General features: G+C 41.2%; 1 protein-coding gene across 4 annotated transcripts in view; it reads right to left on the reverse strand.

Moving 5' to 3' along the window:
• Positions 1-472: 472 nt before the first annotated feature.
• HADHB (hydroxyacyl-CoA dehydrogenase trifunctional multienzyme complex subunit beta) overlaps positions 473-20,836 on the reverse strand; it is a 40,821-nt gene continuing 20,457 nt past the window's right edge. For 3 of the 4 annotated variants that reach the window (XM_019449989.2, XM_019449978.2, XM_053891075.1), the window contains exons 5-16: positions 20,261-20,305; positions 14,861-14,960; positions 11,158-11,245; positions 9,599-9,786; positions 9,112-9,292; positions 7,605-7,726; positions 5,224-5,303; positions 5,096-5,143; positions 4,411-4,498; positions 4,011-4,085; positions 3,442-3,606; positions 473-1,526 (exon numbers count right to left, since the gene is read on the reverse strand). In XM_019449989.2, the coding sequence (XP_019305534.1) occupies positions 1,491-1,526; positions 3,442-3,606; positions 4,011-4,085; positions 4,411-4,498; positions 5,096-5,143; positions 5,224-5,303; positions 7,605-7,726; positions 9,112-9,292; positions 9,599-9,786; positions 11,158-11,245; positions 14,861-14,960; positions 20,261-20,305 (1,216 nt within the window). In that variant the 3' untranslated portion in view covers positions 473-1,490. The remainder of the gene's footprint in view (positions 1,527-3,441; positions 3,607-4,010; positions 4,086-4,410; positions 4,499-5,095; positions 5,144-5,223; positions 5,304-7,604; positions 7,727-9,111; positions 9,293-9,598; positions 9,787-11,157; positions 11,246-14,860; positions 14,961-20,260; positions 20,306-20,836) is intronic. The other variant, XM_053891076.1, reaches the window with a different exon arrangement.

Here is a 20,836-nt window from a genome sequence, read left to right on the forward strand (position 1 = left end):
CATTATTTTCTAAAAAATGCCGGTTCATATCTTTTGCCCATTATTTTGTAAGTCATCTTTCTTCTTTCTGATGTACGGGAATTCTTCATATAACCTGGATCCCTTGAAAGATAGATCTGTATCAGGGTGACATAGATCGTGAGAGAGAGAGATGTATCTCCTTTGTAGGATGCATCTGTATCTTTGTCCCTTTTGTGGTTTGTCTTTCCATTCTGTCACATAAACAAAAGTTCTTATTTCAACATAGGCAATTTTTTTTTTTTTAAGGTTTATTTTTGAGAGAGACAGAGTGCAAACGGTGGGCAGGCGGGGGGGAGGGGCGGCAGAGAGAGAGGAGGAGACAGAATCCGCAGCAGGTTCCAGCCTGGAGCTGTCAGCAGAGTCGAGCGTGGGGCTCAAACCCATGAACTGTGAGACCATCACTTGAGCCAAAGTCGGACACTTAACTAACTGAGCCCCCCAGGCACCCCTTTTTTAAAAAGGTTTTTAATGTTTTTATTTATAAAATTTCTTTACACTTGACTTAAATCCTTGCAGAGACATCTCCAAACAGTGAAATAAATTTACCCCCAAGGAGCAATGGGGAAAAAAGTGTCATTCTAAAATGTTTTTTGTTTTGTTTTTTTTTTTAACATTTATTTATTTTTGAGAGACAGAGCATGAGCAGGGGAGGGGCAGAGAGAGAGGGAGACACAGAATCAGAAGCAGCCTCCAGGGTCTGAGCTGTCAGCACAGAGCCCAATGCGGGGCTCGAACCCAACGAACCGTGGGATCGTGACCTGAGCGGAAGTCAGATGCTTCGAATGAGCCACCCAGGAGCCCCAAAAAGGTGTTATTCTAAAGCAGGACCTTCTTTATACCCCTAGCAGCCACATGACTGACTAAAATGGCTAAAAGTTACAAATGAGTAATTAAAGGCAAAATCTGCCCCCAAGCCAAGAGAACAACCCTTTATCTCTGGTAAAAACTAAGGCAAACAGTTCTTCAATACTCCCTCACTTTATTAAGTGTAACAGGGTACTTATATATCTAAACATTTACTGTAAGTTTTCAGTGACATTTAAACTCTGAATTACCTTTCCATAATTAAGTTTCTTTAGGCACATTGGTTTGTATTTTATAGAAAACACTCATCTTTAGGTCACAAATAGGAAGGAGTATACTTTGCAAATGTTACAAAGATGATTCCAAATCTCTCCTGAACTGCAACCACTCATTTAAGTATTTAATGAAAATAGAGCCCCCAAACAACTGTTTAAACATAACACTGAGAGATTCTGCTGATTAAGAAATCCCTGAAAGAGTAGTAAGCCGTGATTACTGGAAAGCTCAGAATACTAGCAAGGCTTAATTGCAAAGTATTGAACAGAAGGCCACAAATTGTCTTTTCCTAAGAGGAGACAGGAACTAAGGATGTCAGTTAGTAATGCATTGGAATGGCATTGCCTAGTGCGAGTGTTGCGCAGAAACTCCAGGTCACCTCTCCTTTATTATTTCGGATAAGCTTCCACTATCATCGCATGGCCCTGTAAAGGAGAAAAAAAAAGAGCTCCATTAGAGCAACGGAAGGCAATGAATCCAGCCAGTCCTGAGGCAAAAGGGAACAATGGGAAAAGTACGGGCTTTGGAGTCCGATCCTGGGCCTGCCTTTCAAACACTGTGTGATCTTGTGTGTATATGGGCAAGGGGAGTGTTGCCACTGGCATCTAGTGGGTAGAGATCCCGCTAAACATCCTACAACACGGAACACAACCCCCCCCCCCCCCATAACAAATAATTATCTGGCCCCAAATGTTAATAGAGACAACGCTGAGACACTCTACTCTGTATCCATAATGCGGGATTCCTCCTCTGGTCTCCCAGTCACATTTGTATCACTTATTTGGCTCTTGATGAAACAATGCCAAGTTTAATCTACTTAAAAAAAATTTTTTTTTTTTAACGTTTATTTATTTTTGAGACAGAGAGAGAGCATGAACGGGGGAGGGTCAGAGAGAGGGAGACACAGAATCTGAAACAGGCTCCAGGCTCTGAGCTGTCAGCACAGAGCCCAACGTGGGGCTCGAACTCACGGACCGCGAGATCATGACCTGAGCTGAAGTTGGCCGCTTAACCGACTGAGCCACCCAGGCGCCCCTAATCTACTTTTTAATCATCTCCTCTCGCCTTCACCAGACTGTAAACTTCTAGAAGAAAGGTACTGGGTGGTATTCTTCATTCATCCACAAAAGCATCCCGTATTGGGTTTTACTCTGTGTGCTAGGTGAACAACCAGGGAGCACACACTAGAAACCACAAGACACTAACCCACGTGGGCTGCCCACTCCGCACGATACTGTGCCCTCGTTATCTCCCTCAGTTAAGCCTGGCACAGAAAGATGGGAGGGGGGGCTCCAGTCCTGACTATGGTTTCCTCTGGACAAAGGTACACAGACTGAAAAGTGCTTTTCATCATGAAGTCTGAAATACTCTAGCCTACAAATAACTGACCCCTTGTTTCTTCAGTTTCTGAGACAGGTCATAAATAAAGGCTTTTAAATGCAAGATGTTTAAACTTTTATATAGCTTATTATTTATCTTGATCAGCAACAGAAAGTTTCTGTAATCTGGAAGAAAACCAGATCTGTTTCCCTCAGGACTGGGGACAAAAAGATTACAATCAGCCCTCCTTTTGGATTTTAGTCCCAGAGTGAAATGCCATATGTAGCAGGTAGGAAGTTGTGTCTGTAATGCAAGTAAGGCCAATGAGAGAAATCTGTAGAATAACAAATTCCCCCCAAATAAACAGCAATGTTATCCAGCAGTAAATTAATTTTCCAATTAAGGTATAATTCAGTTTTCAGGAAAGATAATTTACTTTTCGGAGAGATTTTATAAATATGACCTCAGGGTGACTAGATAAACGAGTAAAATTTTATCTAAAAAAAATTTTTTTTTAAGTTTAAGACAGAGACAGTGCAACTGGGGGAGGAGCAGAGAGAGAAGTAGAGAGAGAATCCCTCTTCGCACTCAGCACAGAGGCCGATGTGGGGCTTGAACCCCCGAAACCATGAGATCATGACCTGAGCTGAAACCAAGAGTCAGACGCTTAACCGACTGAACCACTCAGGTGCCCCGGCTCTAATTTTTTTCTACATGCTTTTTGTATATAGAAACATAATGAGGATGTGTTCCTTTTAAAATTAAAAAATATATATAAACATTATTTTAGGAATAGAAATAGCTTGAGTTTAAAAACTATCTTCCTTCCAAAGTACTATCAAGAATTAAAGTTGTACCCTCTTCTCTCAAAATAGGCTGCTTTTTTTTAGTTGTCTGTCATGAGAAATACTGCTCTAAGGATGTTTCAAAGTGAACCAAATGAAACGTGCTTGGAATGAGCTAGTTTGGTTTCCAAGAAAATGACTTTCCAGAAGCACCTCTGAAGCTGCTGTGACATACCTGCCCTCCAGCGGCACAGGCAGCCACCAAGCCATACTGGCCTCCCTCCTTCCGTAATCTGTTGGCAGCTGCCATGACCAACCGGCAGCCAGTAGCTCCAAATGGGTGTCCCAGGGACAGCGATCCACCCCAGTTGTTAAACTTCTCCAAAGGAGGTGACCCAACCTGGCTCCCACAAAAACAGACACAAATATAATGATGAGTTTACTTAAGATTAAGAATCAGGCCAGACTCCTAGCAAGAGGAAGGTAACAGAGATGGAGAAAATGACTAACTTGAGACACGTCACGTATTACTTTATCGTAAAGAAAAAAATTCTAGGTCAATTCTGAAAGCCGCTGTCTATTTACCTTCACCTAACACCAGAACTGGAAGAACAAAAGACAAAATAGAATTTCACTTTCATTTTTTCTAAAGATTTCCAGGAACTATTTTCCAACTAAGAAATAAATACATTTAATAAAATAAAAAATTCTTCATAAAAAGGAATTGCTTTCCCCTTCATATTCTTATTAACAGCCCAAATATTACTGTGCTTTGGAAATTCAAGCATACTTTTAATCACTTACCTTGGTTTTTCTACCCATGTAATTTTGTGCAAACCAATCAGAATCCATGGCTTTAAAATTAGCCAAAATCTGACCCTACAAGGGAAAGGACCTTGTTATTAATGTCCCTTGACATTAAAGTTGAGCAAGTCTTTACATCAGTTTTCAGTGAAATCTTCCTAAGGAAACATTTGCTTCTTTTGAAGGGCCTCTAAGAGATCACAGCAAAAGGTATGTCTTCAAAACCGCACGACTGGATTCCCCCCACTTAACACCCCTTCCAACAGTATAGGTCAGTATTTCAAATATAAAGCTCCACTTGTGTTTTATAACACTATCATAAAACACACTTGGATCTCCCCAACACAATACATTTTTTATGATTACAGTCCTTTGATATGTTATCTTTTAAGTGACTTACTGAGAATGCTTCATGAAATTCAAAAGCATCGATATCAGTCATTGTTAATCCTGCCCTTTCCAGAACTTTTGGAGTAGCGTAAGTTGGTCTAAAAAGAAAAAATAAGTAATGTGTTAAAACTTTAATTTTTAACCTAAGAACTCCTTATTCTCCAAGGTGAGTTTTACATAAGGTATTATAATGCCCTCCACTCATTCACTGCTTCTGTACAGATATTAAATATTGGGGACACAATAGTGAACTAAACAGACATAGCCTCTGTCCTTACAAAGTTTACATTCTAGAGTCAGGGATATAGCTAATAAACAAACTATGAAAGAGAAGGGAAAACAAATAATGTGAAAAATTAAAAAAAACACAGAGCTGTGAGGGATGGGAAGACAGTCTAAACACTAGGAGGCTTTCATAAAAGGCCATTATAAAGACTATGTAGCAATATGAAAAAATGCTTATGACACCTTAATGAAAAAAGAATACATTATATATGTAGAATTGTATACAAAAAAGAGGAAAAAAAATCCAAAACTGTAAAATAATATACCAACATAAAGGATTATTTTTAAGAATCCAACACACAAAACAATTATGAACTCAGAACTTAATGTACTTTAAAATCTATATAATAAATGTGGGTAATCAAATACTTCTAATGATAGTCCTAGGATATTTCTACACTGTTACCTACCCAAGTAAAAGTTGATCTTTTGGATCCTGAGACACATACACAAAATCCCTAGGTAAAAAACAGAGGGGTTAGCTCCAGTAATAAAATAAAGAAACCGAGGCGGCCATTTATTTGAACATTTACTTTACCTCAAATATGCCTTTGGCTTATAACCCATGGCCAGAGCTTTCTCCTCTGCCATTATCAGCATTGCAGATGCACCATCAGTCTGAAATGTTAAGCAGAACAATAACGTTAAATTCTTCAGCCTTTCTGGAAGTCTCTGTACAACCATTTTCTATGTAGTGTTCCTGAATCTATCAACTAATTACACTGTATACAGAGATTTTATAAAACAAAACTATTTTCATTTTATCCATAATTAATGGGCGACCCAAATACACACACTGACCCATTGTTTTAAGGAAGAGGGTAGAAAAACCTGTCAAAAAGCACCATCATTATCAAAATGGACAAAGAATAGGTAACATTAGAAGTATGTATTCATAATAAACTTAAGCCAAAAGAGTTTTGCTTTTGATAGAATATGAGAAATCTTATGAATTAAAATAGTCTCTCATTTACTTACTTATTTTTACATTTTATGGACTGTTTCTGAACTTGTTTCCTGCCTGTGGAAGGAAACACAGGCTTCGAGGTGATATGAAAGAAACAGGCAGGCAGCTGAGAACATTAGAACCATGGTCTTTCCTCTCTGGACACACCCCATATACTTCTTACCAACTGAGAAATCAAGTCGAGAGACAAAGAGCTACCACTGAAAAAAAGCCTTATACCATGACTAAAAGAAAGCTCAAAAAACAAAAACAAAAACAAACAAAAAAAAAAAAATCCAGGGGCACCTAGGTGGTTCAGTCGTTTAAGTGTTCAACTTAAGCTCAGGTCATGATCTCATGGTTCATGAGTTTGAGCCCCACGTTGGGCTCTGTGCTGACAGCTGGAGCCTGCTTCGGATTCTGTGTCTCCCTTTCTCTTTGTCCCTCCCCTGCTTGCCCTCTTCCTCTCAGAAATAAACATTAAAAAGAAAAAAAAATCCAAAACCCACTACTTTGGAGTTTGCAACATAAGAACAATTTCTACCACATTCTATGATATTATTTTAACTTAGTAACCCTGAAGTCACGATGGAGCTACCTTACCACCAACAGAGGAGCCATAAGGTCTGGAAACAGCGGTGACCATACATAATAATGGTTTATGGACATTACATTAATATGTTCAATGTGCCATTGTGCAAAGTTACAATGAATGTGGTGCATCAACACATCGCCCAAAACCCACCTATCTGTGATGTGCTGCCTCTGATGATTTGCATTTCTGACTTCCAATGACTAAACCTGCCCCTTTAGCACACACCAGAAGTAATCAAGGAAGTTCAGATCTGGCAAGAGTATAGCCCACCCCATGTGGCCCTATCATTCAATTTGGTTGTGGAAATGATTATCTAACCAGTCCTTCACCGCTCACGCCTAACAAGATGGTGGCATACCATCCTGCTGGAACCATTCCAGGCACCCCTCCCCTAGCCCAAGAGTGGGCGTTAAGTAGTCACTTAACAAGGTCAAACATGTCAACATGTACCCAGGTTTCCGGACATCACGTGCAGGTAAGGAAGATACGTTGTAAAAGAAATGCTGACCAGCTAGACTCTATCCAGAGGACTATACCCCAAGGTGGTAGGAGAAAAGAAACCACATCTTATGAGCAGAAACAGAATCAAAGGGATGTTTAGTTAAGGAGGAGCCAAAAAACAAGGAGGGATATGAAGCTATATGCTGATAAATAAAACCACCACCCCAAGAAATGAGGGTAGATATACTTATTCTATGTTTTATAGGAAAACGCTTATAGAAATTGCTTATAGTAATGTAATTGGGGGCCAGTATAGAGCAACATTTTCTAACAAGGGGAGCTAAAAGATAACTTGTCACACTCTCTGCCTACTTTCCACATCTCATACAACTCCTCAAATTCACATCCTATGCTCCAACCAAGCTTTTCCCCAAAGAAACCCTTGCTCTCATACCTCTTTGCTGTTCCCCTTGCCTAGAATGCATTTATTACACTTCTTGAACTGGCTTGTACCCTTCCTTCAAGATTTGCTGCTCAGATGCTACGTCCTCTACGGAGCCTCTCTGACTCCTCCCGTGCGCGTCTTCTCTGTTAGCCTGCGCTTACAACCTCCATCGCATCTTCTCCTGGCATTATCATCACTGGCCTTTCTACCCCCAGTGCTTAGGAGAGCTAATCAGAGTTTTCTGACTGGTTAAATGCCTGAAGTGAACAGCTTTTTGTATCAGAATCGTGGCTAGATTAGGTGACTCTGAAGGCCTTCAAACTAGGCTTCTTTCTGTTTTTTTAATAACCCCATTTTAATATTTTTATAATGAATAACTAGATGTTTACGCCTCTATTTATAATACATATAAATAGATCTATTGTAGGCTTTTCTACTGAAAGGCCACAGATATAAAAGTCACTAGTAAACACATAGAGCACACATAGTTACCAGGAAAGAAGAATTTGCAGCCGTCACTGTGCCATAGGGCTTGATGAATGCAGGTTTTAGTTTGGCCATCTGCTCCAGAGACGAAGGACGAATGCCATTATCTTTGGTAACTGTATCTTTTCCTAAAAAAAACATGAACTTTTTAACTCTAAAGAAGTACAAGCTTTATATATCTTCTCCAGAGAAATATGTTTTAAAAACTGTAAGAACAAGTGAAATGTAAACCATAGCTATTTACCAAAAAGAAAATCTTTTACAGTTATTAAGATGTCATCGAATCTTAATCAATACTTTTAGATTTTTTTTTTTAAGTAATCTTTACCCCTAACATGGGGCTTGAACCTACAACCCTGAGATCAAGAGTCGCATGCTCTACCAACTGAGCCAGTCAGGCACCCCTGAACTATATTTTTAAGACATCTGGGAAATAATCTAAATGATCTAACAAAAGGACACCCTACTTTCTTTCTTTTTTTTTTTTAAATGTTCATTTATTTTTGAGAGAGACAGAGCATGAGCGGGAAAGGGGCAGAGAGAGGGAGACACAGAATCGGAAGCAGGCTCCAGGCTCTGAGCTGTCAGCACAGAGCCCGATGCGGGGCTCGAACTCACGAACCGTGAGATCACGACCTGAGCTGAAGTTGGACGTTTAACTGACTGAGCCACCCAGGCGCCCAGGACACCCTACTTTCTTAAGGTATTTCTTCACATTTGGCTATTCTTCTATTCAGAAATCACATGAATGAAGAATTTTTAAGTGGGCATCTACATAAAAACTAAAATACAGCAGGAAGACCTAAAAGCAGACTCATGAAAACTTCTCTTTAAAATGTTGTGGGGCACCTGGGTGGCTCAATTGGTTAAATGTCTGACTCTTGGTTTCGGCTCAGGTCATGCTCACGGTTGTGAGATCAAGCCCCACCCCTTGCACTCTTCTGCACTGGCAGTGCAGAGCCTGCTTGGGATTCATTGTCTCCTTCCCTCCCTCCTCTCTCTCCCCCTCCGCCCCCACCCCCACTTGTGCACATGCTCTCTGTCAAAATAAATAAACATTAACAAAAATAAAATAGGGGTGCCTGGGTGGCTCAGTCGGTTGAGCGCCGACTTCGGCTCAGGTCACGATCTCGCGGTCCGTGAGTTCGAGCCCCGCATCGGGCCCCTGTGCTGACAGCTCAGAGCCCGGAGCCTGTTTCAATTCTGTGTCTCCCTCTCTCTGACCCTCCCCCATTCATGCTCTGTCTCTCTCGGTCTCAAAATTAAATAAACGTTAAAAAAAAAAAAAATTTTTTTTTAAAAATAAAATAAATAAAATAAAATATTGACCTATTACAACATAAATCGAACCTTGAGTCCATGTTTAAAAGTGAGTGTTCTGGAAACAGAACCAACTACTTACTGAGAAGTCATTTGGGGCTTTTGGAGTTTCAGAAGCGATTCAGAACTCTCAGAAGTCCCTAACAGGTGGCATGAAGCATCCTCCTTTATAAAGCTGAGGAAACCATTTTACCTGGTACTTTGAAGGGCACAACATCAGACAGGAGTCCTTCATCCTGGGCCTTCTTGGCCAGGCTGTGAGAGCGCAGCGCGTACTCATCCTGGTCCAGTCGAGAAACAGCAAAGGCAGCGGCCAGTCGGTCTGCAGAGTGGCCCATAGTCTCACTGGTGGAGAACTCGGCCACCGCAGGGAGCTGGGGAAGGGAACGTACAGGATCAGGTACGCTGTCAACAGGTGTTATACCATGCCCAGGGTTATCTGGGAAAGTCAAGACCAAGACAGGAGAAGCTTTTTGTGAGCAGGGTGTCTCTCAGGAGGGCTTACAAATTCAAATTTTCTAAGCACCATCTTTTTTCCCCATCTTGAGCAAATAATTAACCTTTCCCTGTAACTAATAGAATCTACAAATGAGCATAACCGACCGTATAACTAATTATGTATCTTTGCAGTGGGATGCTTTGGAAGCACAGGTCTTTACATAAGAGGTCCCAAGTCTTACCTCGGGTGACAGGAAATTCAATCTGAATTTAGAGATTAAAGACAGTCGCTGACCCAGAGTCTTGGCCTTATTGAGATCAAGCAACATCTTCCTCATTTTCCTTGAATGACGAATAGGGACATCAGACATTAACTCTACACCACCTGCCACGACCACATCGCACTGCCCAGAGGCGATCAAGCCAACACCTACAGGGCACAGGTTACAGGAACATGAACATCTTTTGCAGAAATTAACAGACCACTGATAATTGAAGCTTCTTGATTAAATTCCTGTTGTATGACAGTTATCAGCATTCTATAACATGTGTAATTACGCTTTTAACTTTTTCAGAGGGATTAAGATAATTTTTTTGAATGACTAAAACTATATTCAATGCACTAGAGAAAAACAAGTTTCATTCAGTCCATATGGACAACAGCTTCTGGAAATATCCACCGGACCAACCCTCAAATCAGTCTAAACCAGAACATTCTGCATATTTTACAAACTCCCAGCTTTAGTTTTCAGAAAGATTTTTATCCCTACAACAGGAATTTTTACTACAAGCTAGAGAAAGTCTAACTTTTGAAGATGTAAGGCAGCCCCTGCTCCTCTTTCTGGCCACTGGCGAGTATTTTGTTGCTCTATCTGGAAGTTGTCACATGCTTCATAGAGTGGTGAATGCCCCCAATCACGGCCTGTGGCATCATTTTCTGCCACTCATGAGGCAGGCTGCAACCTGGCCTTGATGTTACTAAAAGAGCACAGTCATCTTTCAGGTTTCGGTCTTTTCACAACAGGCACTGCCACTGCAAAACGTCCCACTATTTTGTTAGAGTTTGTCAGGAGAATTTGTAACTAATTATTAAAATTCCACAGGTGTGGGGAGAAAGCAGAGGAAAGAGTCTGTTCTTCTTACACAGTGATTTATCACTTGGGCCACAACCTTCATGGGGGTGTATTAGACTCCCCTAACTTAACCATTTTTTTTCTAATTTTTTTTTTTTAATGTTTATTTATTTTTGAGAGGAGAGGGGAGGAAAGAGAGAGAGAGAGAGAGAGAGAGAGAGAGAGAGAGAGGAGAGAGAGAGGGAGACAAAGAATCCGAAGCAGGCTGCAGGCTCTGAGCTGTCAGCACAGAGCCCAATGCGAGGCCTGAACCCATGGACCGTGAGATCATGACCTGAGCCAAAGTCAGATGCTTAACTGACTGAGCCACCCAGCCGCCCTGGGATTCACCTGACTTTAAAACCCAACAGGTTATAAATTATTCATGGCTCAAATTCAGAAGCACCCTCCTAGAGACATACTTCTCCAGCTGATAATCCCTGCTGTGGCCAGCCACATTACTGATGGAGAAACTACATGAATGGTTGTGTCCCTCAGGCATAGACAGCAAGAAAAGATGAGAACTACTTCAAAAATCGCAAATGTTAAATATGACCTTATTTTTGAAAAACGACACCAATTCAGAGATCTCTGCTGATCATATACTTTGGTTGAGAGTACTTTTTTTTATGATCGTATAAACGACCAAGGAGAATTAACATGTACCTTCTGCTTTCAAGTAAACATACCTGTGGTCATGGCTTGGTTGGCAGAGATGCAAGCCATGGTGACAGTGTGAGCAGGAGTCTTGTCAGAGAAGCCAGCTCCCAGGGCAGCCTTCAGGAAATACAGGAACGAAACGGTCACTTCTAAAGGAAGCGTTAACGTGGAAATGATGTCATGTGAGCACCACTTCTCCGTGTGGTGAATCAGGAAAGGGTTTGAGGTTAATACTCTACAGAGTAACATTCAGAATGAAATTAGGCCCATCATGGAAATGGCCCACTCATTTTTCATCTAGCCATTAACCGACAAGCGCTCTACGAAATTCTTGGTAGCCGGTTTCCAGTGTGGTGAACAGGCTATAGGTCACCTAATTCCTTAGCAATGCTGTGCTCTGGGCCTTCGAGAATATCAATACATAACTGGATTTTAATCTAAATTTCCAAATAGCCTTGAAGTAAACCTTTTAAATCCACCTGGTGGAAGGATGAAATAGGTCACGGAGTAAGATCCTCACGATCTGTGTTCCTGCACTTGAAAGGCTTGGTGGCAAAGCAAAAGTTACCAAAGCAGAAAGTGATTTCTAAAGAACCAACCACTCCCCTAACAGCCTTCCCACTCAGGTCCCTGCCTGCTCTCCACTCATTCCTCCCACTGCTAATCCGTCTCTCTTTGTGACTGCCACAGAATTCAGACAGCACCCTGAAGACCCAATGCAAAGGCAACTTGGAAAACTTGCCATTAAGGAGGAGTTCAAGTTGATGAAAGAAACTTTGCAAAAGTGCCTAAGCCCCAAGTAAGCATCTTTGAAATAAGGTCAGACCAGCTAACCAACTGGAAAAAGACAAACCTGTCCAGGATGATGGCACAATAGTTGCTTCAAAAGAGAACAATTTGAGGGGTCTTGACAAGAACTGAGGCCCTCCAGGGGCGCCTGGGTGGCTCAGTCGGTTGTGCATCCAACTTCAGCTCAGGTCATGATCTCACGGTTTCTGAGTTCGAGCCCCGCGTCGGGCTCTGTGCTGACAGCTGGGAGCCTGGAGCCTGCTTCGGATTCTGTGTCTCCCTCTCTCTCTGCCCCTCCCCTGCTTGTGCTCTCTCTCTGTCTCTCAAAACTGAATAAATGTAAAAAAATTAAAAAAAAAAAAGAACCGAGGCCCTCCATTAATCTTGCAAAATGGCCTCTATCTCTATCACTAAGGCACAGTAAACGTTACACATAACATGAAGACACCTATTATTTTATTATAATACTTATTGGGGAAAATAATGCTGCCAAAAAAAATCAATGTCTGATTCCATTTTTGCTTAAGAATTAATGCATAGATACAATAACAAAATATTTCATAACATTAAAGTTACGTTTTAAAAATAATGCTCTCACTATCCCCCCACCAGCCACCACCACCACTATTTAACTACGAGATTCTGGTTCCCATGAGGGGAATTCTTTTTTAGTGGCCCTTTTCTGAAACTACTTAACTATGCTCAGAATACAAGATCTCCTGTAATTTGGTAAAATAAACCTGCTTCCAAAGTCTAGATGAAGGAGGCTGAATGTTTCTTAAATAAGTTTTACTTTTTTAAAGTTTATTGAGAGAGAGAGAGAGAGCCCACGCGTGGGAGCGCCTGAGGACGCATGAGAGTGGGGGAGGGGCAGAGAAAGAATCTCAAGCAGGCTCCACACTGTCGGTGTGGAGCCCGACATGGGGCTCAAACTCAAAACACCGTGAGATCATGACCTGAGCTGAAACCAAGAGCCGGCCGCTTAACCAACTGAGCCACCCAGGCGCCCCGCTTTTATATTTACACTACCCATGTATCATCATCTGTAGAAACAGAAGTACGCCATAGTACATACTACATACAGTATAACCTTATTCTGGTCTTTTCAGGTAGACTTGATTCTCAGTGCCCAACATACTCTGCTGAAAACTACACCCTGGCAACGGCACGTCAGCCTCTCAATGCAGACCGATTCAAAAAAGGAAGAAAGAAGCAAATCTCCAGGGGCCGGGGGAGGAGAGCACACCAGTGGGGCAAGTGTAAAGGGCACTCAGGTCGTATGGCCCGATCCTCATAAGGTCCTTTCTAGCACGTATCCCACCCTTGGCCCCAGGTGACTCTCAGCCCTGAAAGAGCTTTAAATAGAAGTGGTTTCTGGGGAACCTTGTCCACATGCTTCTATTTAAAGCTTGAACAGCTCTCAAGGCAGGCTTAGGCTCTAGACAGCACACTAAGGGAAAAGGAGGAAGACGCCTCTTAGTCAAGGAGGAGAGCAGGGAAATCTGCAGAGGCCTTTCAGTAAAGTCAGGTTCATGGGAACTCAGCAACACAAGTCTTTAACATTTCCTATAAACATGACGAATACAGACAACAGGTCCTTCAAAAGCTCTCTAGTCGGAAGGTACATTAGCTTTTAGGTTACAATACAACTACGGAGAGACATCCTCATAACATCCTCCCCCAGGGCAACCTTCCCCTGGAGTGAATGCCCCTGGTACTGGTACAGGGCAGGGAGAGGCAACTACCACACGTCAATTCGTAGCTGCGATTTGCACATGGATGTAAAATTTTCTGACAGAATTTAGGGAAAAACATTATGGCTTTAAGTATTAGAACGGAAATACTGAAAAAACTGAAACGCTTGGTAGTTTTCAAGTGCTCTTATAAGAGCCACTTTGCTTTTTGCAGAATATAAAAGTTGCAAATGTATTATGACTAGCTTGATGCAGTTGTAAAATTGTCATATTCGACCCAGTCAGAAACGTGAAAGCCCAGGGAAAAACCAAAAAAATCAGGACGGGAAAAAAACCATTTTCTGTTCATAATTTTTTTTCTGCCTCCCTAACATCCTACAGTCGATTCTATGGGCTTAAGTAACACCAGATGTTCAGCAATATTAGCATTTACTGGCAGGTAAAAATGTGGGGCAGAACCAATACTTCCGGCCCTGCTCATGTCCCCTCCTGGCTGATAGTGATGGAAATTATTGCCCCCACAACTGTACTGAACATAGAGATACGGCAGGCACAAAGCTAGAAATAAAGAAAATGCTTAACACGCTGAAATGTGCTTTGGAGCCAACTTTATCCAAATAATCACTTTCAAATTGAAACAAAGCCCAGAAGATGTGTTTGGACTCTTCACCAGGAAATGCCTGTGTGACGTGTCACACAAGTTTTAAGGTCTGTTATCATCTCAGTTGCCACCAGTGAACGCTACCTGGAGCTATGCCAACTAGGGTAAAGGTAAACTCCTATGAGATGGTTTTAAACACACACCCTATGTGTCATGTCGTTAAAGGGAACAAATGAATCAGCAATGCCACCTCCAACAAAAACCACGTTGTGAAATAAGTTCTTTGCATAGTGTTGAAATTTTGAGTTAATTAGTAGCCACCGTAACATTATCAAAGTCACATCAGCCATACTTCCCTACGGTCTCTATTATCCTAAGGGATAGAAAAATGAACATATCCTAAAGCAGCTCAAATAACTGATTTGACTTACAGTATGAATATACACTAGTACAGTACAAGTCATTTGGTTTATACTATAATTCTCTCAAACATTCACATTCATTATTCAAATTGTAAAATCACATTTTAAGTCAAATATAACCTCACTTAAAACTTTTTAATAACTTTTGAAGAATAATTCTGTTCACTGAAATTCAATCGATTCTCCTATCAATCTCCTGGAACAACATGAAGTTCGTTTTACTCACCTCTCTAGCCACATTGCTAGTCTTCACTTCCTGTATAACTGTGCCAAAGATGATATAATCAACAACATCCTTCGGGACATTGGTCCGATGCAGCAAACCCCTGAGAGAAGTCCAAAGCAATAAAAACCGAGACAGTGCAGCAGGTCATCACATAAAACACTGTAATTCTTTTAAAATGACAAGCTAAATAGGAAGAATCAAAAATCATTTTGAGGGGTGCCTGCGTGGCTCAGTTGGTTGAGCGCCTGACTTTGGCTCAGGTCATGATCTCGTGGTTCATGGGTTCAAGCCCCGCATCGGGCTCACTGCTGTCAGTGTGGAGTCCACTTTAGATTCTCTGTCCCCTTTCTCTCTCTGCCCCTCCCCATTCGCACGCATTCTCTCAAAAATAAAACATTAAATAATTTAGAAAAAGATAAAGCAGATACATAAATATAGTAATGTTAATAGGAACCAAAGTTTCAGTCAAAAGAGAAAAGAGAGACAAGTATAAAATCAAAGAGATGAAATAAAATCCCAGGTATATTAAATTTAAATTTGGAGTACCAATATAAACCCATAATTGAAGCTATACATTTGTCTAGTTTTACCCACTGATAGAGACTAGAAGCAGTCACATTCCAGTAGGAAAGGAAGGAGTCAATCTTTTGGGTTTTTTTTAAATGTTTATTTTCTTTTTGAGAGAGAGAGACAGTGCAAGCAGGGGAGGGGCAGAGAGAGAGGGAGACACAGAATCCGAAGCAGGCTCCAGGCTCTGAGCTGTCAGCACAGAGCCCGACGTGGGGCCCAAACTCATGAACTGTGAGATCATGACCTGAGCCAAAGTCGGACGCCCAACCGACTGAGCCACCCAAGCGCCCCAGGAATGAGCCAATCTTGAACTCAGACTTGGTTCTTTTTTTTTCAGACTTGGTTTCTAAATGCCATTCCCCACTAAAGGAATCAGCTTATTTACTTTTTTTTTTAAAGATTTTATTTTGTTTTTTAAGTTTACTTATTGGAGAGAGTGGGGGAGGAGCAGAGAGAGAAAGAGAAAGAGAGAAAGAGAAAGAGAGAGAGAAAGAGAAAGAGAGAGAGAGAGAGAGAGAGAAAGAGAAAGAGAGAGAGAGAGAGAGAGAGAGAGAGAGAGAGAGAGAATCCCACGCAGCTTCCCTGGTGTCAGTCTAGAGCCCGAGGCAGGGCTTGATCTCATGAACCATGAGATCATGACCTGAGCCTAAACCAAGAGTCAGGCACTTAACTGACCGAGCCTCCCAGGTGCCTAAATATTTTATTTTTAATTAATCTCTCCACCCAACACTGGGCTCAAACTTACTTACAACCCTGAGATCAAGAGTCACATGCTCTACCAACTGAGCCAGCCAGGTGCCCCAGGAATAAGCTTTTTAAAAAAAATGACTGAGGCTAGGTCTAAGGCAAGACAAGTACAAACTAAATCTCACTGATCTTTTTTGTGCCAAAAAGAAGAAAGTACTTAAAGACTAACGGGATATCAAAAACAGGAACATGGGTGTACACATTTGTCAAAGTTCATCATACTATACACTTAAACGTGTGCATTTTATTATATTCAAGTTATACCTCAGAAAATAACATTACGCTAAAAAACAAAGGGACATAAGAACTTGGGGGTGCCTGGTTGGCTCAATTAGTAGAGCATGCGACTCTTGATCTCAGAGTCGTGAGTTTAAGCCCCACATTGGGTTGAGAGCTAACTTAAAAAAAAAAAAAAAAGAAACAACTTGACAGGAGCTCCCACAGATAAAATGCGTGAGCTTCAAAAAGAATATTGACTAACCTTAGCTATGACACAATAAGTAAAATGGGGCACCTGGCTGGCTCAGTCAGTGGAGCATTCGACTCTTGATTTTGGGATTTTAAGTTTGAGCCCCATGTTGGGTATAGAGCTTACTTAAAAATAAAAAAATCTTTTTAAATGGTTATATATTTTATTTTTTGAGAGAGAGAGGAAGGGTGGGGCAAAGAGAGAGGGAGACAGAGAATCCCAAGCAGGCTCCACACCGTCAGTGCAGAGCCCGTCGCAGGGCTCAAACTCATGAACTGTGAGACCGTGACCTGAGCCAAAATCAAGAGTCAGATGCCCAACTGACTGAGTCACCCAGGCAGTCCAAAAATAAAATCTTCAAAAAAAAACACAGTAAGTAAAAATTCGTAAGTCTTAAAACAAAGAAAAGCTGTTCTTTACAGAAAAATACCAGCCGATAAATGTAGGAGGAATAACAAAATTAGAAAAATCATAAATTTGTAACCTCTGATGTAATAAAACTGATTCAGGCAGGGGCGCCTGGGTGGCGCAGTCGGTTAAGCATCCGACTTCAGCCAGGTCACGATCTCGCGGTCTGTGAGTTCGAGCCCCGCGTCGGGCTCTGGGCTGATGGCTCGGAGCCTGGAGCCTGTTTCCGATTCTGTGTCTCCCTCTCTCTCTGCCCCTCCCCCGTTCATGCTCTGTCTCTCTCTGTCCCAAAAATAAATAAAAAACGTTGGAAAAAAAAAAAAAAAAAACTGATTCAGGCAAAACTGTCAATGAATGCTAAAAACCATCTGGTGAAAGACCATTGGGGAATGGGCGAGTCACACGGTGCTATGATACCACTTTACAGATTACTAATTGCAAAGGAAAAAAATGTACGTTTATAATCAAAAGACCTGGCAGTCTGACCATGACTGAGTGGTTAGATTTAGCATCACATATCATGTGCCTCCTGACATGACAGAATACCACGTGCGTAAACCCATAAAGCATTCTTCCCAAATACTGTTTAACCTGAAACTAATCAAGCCTCTAGAACGCGTCTCCAGTTTACAGGAAATTCGTAAGGGAAGTTAAATATCACCATGAAGAAACATTAAGAATACGGGACATTCCATCAAACAGGTGGCCTAGAGTTTTCAAAAGTCCCTGTCCTTTGGGGCATGGGAATGTTGGGGGAGAAAGAAAATGTTCTAAACTGAAGAGACTAAAAGAGACCTATCCATTTGTAATATGAACCTCGACTACGTCCTGGTTTGGGGGGAAAAAAAAACTAATGAAAGAAAAGACATTCTTGGAACAATTATGGGGGAATTGACTATGAACTGAACATTACTAGTTATGGAATCACTGTTACTGTTTTAGCTGTAGTAACAACATCCTGGAGGTCCTTATGCTCAGGAGATAAACACTTGAAGTATTTAGGGCTGAAGTTTCAAGATGTCTGCAACTCACTGTCAAATGCTTTATTAAACTATATAGACATGGCCAAATGGTTAACAATTATTAAATCTAGGTGGGAGGTATTTAGGTGCTCACTATATTATTCTTTCAATTTTATTGTACACTTGACAGTTTTTAAAATAAGAAGTTGTGGAAAAACTTGCAAAGCACCAGTCTGGGATCATAATCAGAAATAGGACGGGGTGCCTGGGTGGCTCAGTCGGTTAAGTGGCCAGCTTCGGCTCAGGTCATGATCTCACGGTCTGTGGGTTCGAGCCCCACGTCAGGCTCTGTGCTGACAGCTCAGAGCCTGGAGCCTGTTTCAGATTCTGTGTCTCCCTCTCTCTGCCCCTCCCCTGTTCATGCTCTGTCTCTCTCTGTCTCAAAAATAAAACATTAAAAAAAAATTGAAAAAAAATAAAAAATAAAAAAAAAGAAATAGGAAAACAAGGGGTAACCAGGTGGCTCAGTTGCTTAACCATCCATCCGACTTCAGCTCAGGTCATGATCTCACGGTTCCCTGAGCTTGACTCCATGTCAGGCTCTGTGCTGACAGCTGGGAGCCTAGAGCCTGCTTCAGATTCTGTGCCTCCCTCTGTCTCTGCCTGAGCGCCCACGCCCCCCCGCTACCCCCATCCCACTCGCATTGTCTCAAAGATAAACATTAGAAACATTTTTTAATGGAAAAATAAGCTAGTTTTAGGGAAAAGATAATTTTTATTTTTCAATTTTTGTTTATTTTTTTTGAGTAGGCTCCATACCCAATGTGGGGTTCAAACTCACAACCCTGAGATCAAGAGTCACGTGCTCTACCAACTGAGTCCAGGCACCCTGGTAAGTTTTATTTTTGATACACTGCACTTGGAAGTGTCTAAGGGGTCAAGTTTAGAGATTTGGGACCCTCCACATAGCAAAATAAAGATTAAGTAGATGAGATTTTTTTTAAGGAAAAGCATGCATACATAGAAATGCAATGCTGTAAGAACTAAAACTTGCCAAATACTTGTAAGAAAGTTAAAAAGATCCAGTTTTTTAAAGTAGGGAAAAATCATTCAGAAGATGGAAGGAAAATCTTAAAGGCATAATATGAATAAGTCAAAGGAAGACGGGGTCAAGTACAGCTGACAGGTCAATGCTAGAGAATACAAAGAGACCAAGGCCTGGGAAAAGGCCTGGGGAAAGGCCTGTGCATTTAGTGACCACAAAAGCCATTACAGAGAGAAGCTCCCGAAAGTATGGTTCCTGAAGAACAGTAGGAATGGAAATAATTATTATGAGATTAAAGGAAATGAATGGTAAGAAAAGAGAAGTAACTGCTGCTTTCATTCATTTTTAAAGTCTGGCAGGAAGAGAAGAAAAAGAATCAGATGGGCAGAAATGTCACCTGAGGGTTTTTTCAAACTAGAAGAGACCTGTGGCTGGTTTCTGAAGACACAGAAACAAGGCACTGATGAAAAATGAATGAGGTGATGCTTCACATGCTACTCCCACTGCAGAAACAGCCACACATTGTAGGACTTTCACCAAATTACTCACCTGGCTCAATCTCCTGTAACCGTACCTAATTTTACATTCTTACTTGGCTTACACATGGATCTTCAAGTCTCATTCTAGGCTTCTTTGTAGACAAATATTAGCTCCCATCTAAAACAATCATCAGGGGCGCCTGGGTGATTCAGTCGGTTAAGTGTCTGACTTAGTCGGCTCAGGTCATGATCTCCCAGTTTGTAAGTTCGAGCCCCATGTCGGGCTCTGCGCTGACAGCTCAGAGCCTGGAGAGTGCTTCTGATTCTGTGTCTCCCTCTCTCTGCCTCTCCCCCGCTTACATTCTGTCTCTCTCTCTCTCAAAATAAATAAATAAAATAAAATAATCACCAAATACATACATTGTATTTGCATTGATCGGTTATAACTAGCTAGCTAGCTACAGTGCTCGTGAAGGAATACTGTCACACTAAGAAACTGTTTGTCAAGCCCGCAAAATAAACACTGCTGACACCTACCAGCTGCTTGAATTTGTTTTGCACACATGGCCAAAATGGAGCGTCAGTAAATCTTGAAAAAGCTAGTAGGCGTGTGTTTCTCACCACATAAAAGGTAATATATCCTAGATATGGAAATCCTATTAAACATGTTTCACGTGTAAAAACTAGAGTAACAACTAAAATAAAACTGCATTTACTTACAAAAGTGCTGCTCTAGCCAAATCATGTGGCATCAGTTCCTTATATCTGAGGAAAGAAAAGAAACAATTTAAACTAAAAGCCTAGAACATTAACAGTGTTTTCATTCTATTTGAAACACCTAGAGATACCATCTAATATGCTCCTGCAAATGAACTTCATGATCTAAGGCAGTCCAGCATTCCAAATGAAGCAATATTGTGACTACTATTTGTCATCCTTCGCAATCTGGCGGGCCTGAACTCCTACTGAGCTGGCTAAGAATCTAACCAAGATGTGGCCCGGTATCTTATTGTTTATCATGACATATGTTACACGCTCTTTAAAACTAAACTCCACCTTCTCAGTTCTCTTTACTTCATTTTTTAAAATAGATTATTTTTCAACGTCCAAAGGGACCTGAGGGATGTATTAGGACTTTTTCAGAAACTTTTTGAAGTAATTTAAGATCTACGACAGAACTGGAAAGACCGAACAGAGATCCTGAATACCCTTTGCCTGGCTTCCTCTAATGCTAATATCTTATCCAACCATGATGCACCAGTCGACACTAAGAAATTGGTACTGCTACAACATTCG

This window comes from Panthera pardus, unplaced genomic scaffold (assembly GCF_024362965.1).
Source record: "Panthera pardus isolate Hobbes unplaced genomic scaffold, ASM2436296v1 HiC_scaffold_26, whole genome shotgun sequence".
NCBI classification, from domain to species: domain Eukaryota; kingdom Metazoa; phylum Chordata; class Mammalia; order Carnivora; family Felidae; genus Panthera; species Panthera pardus.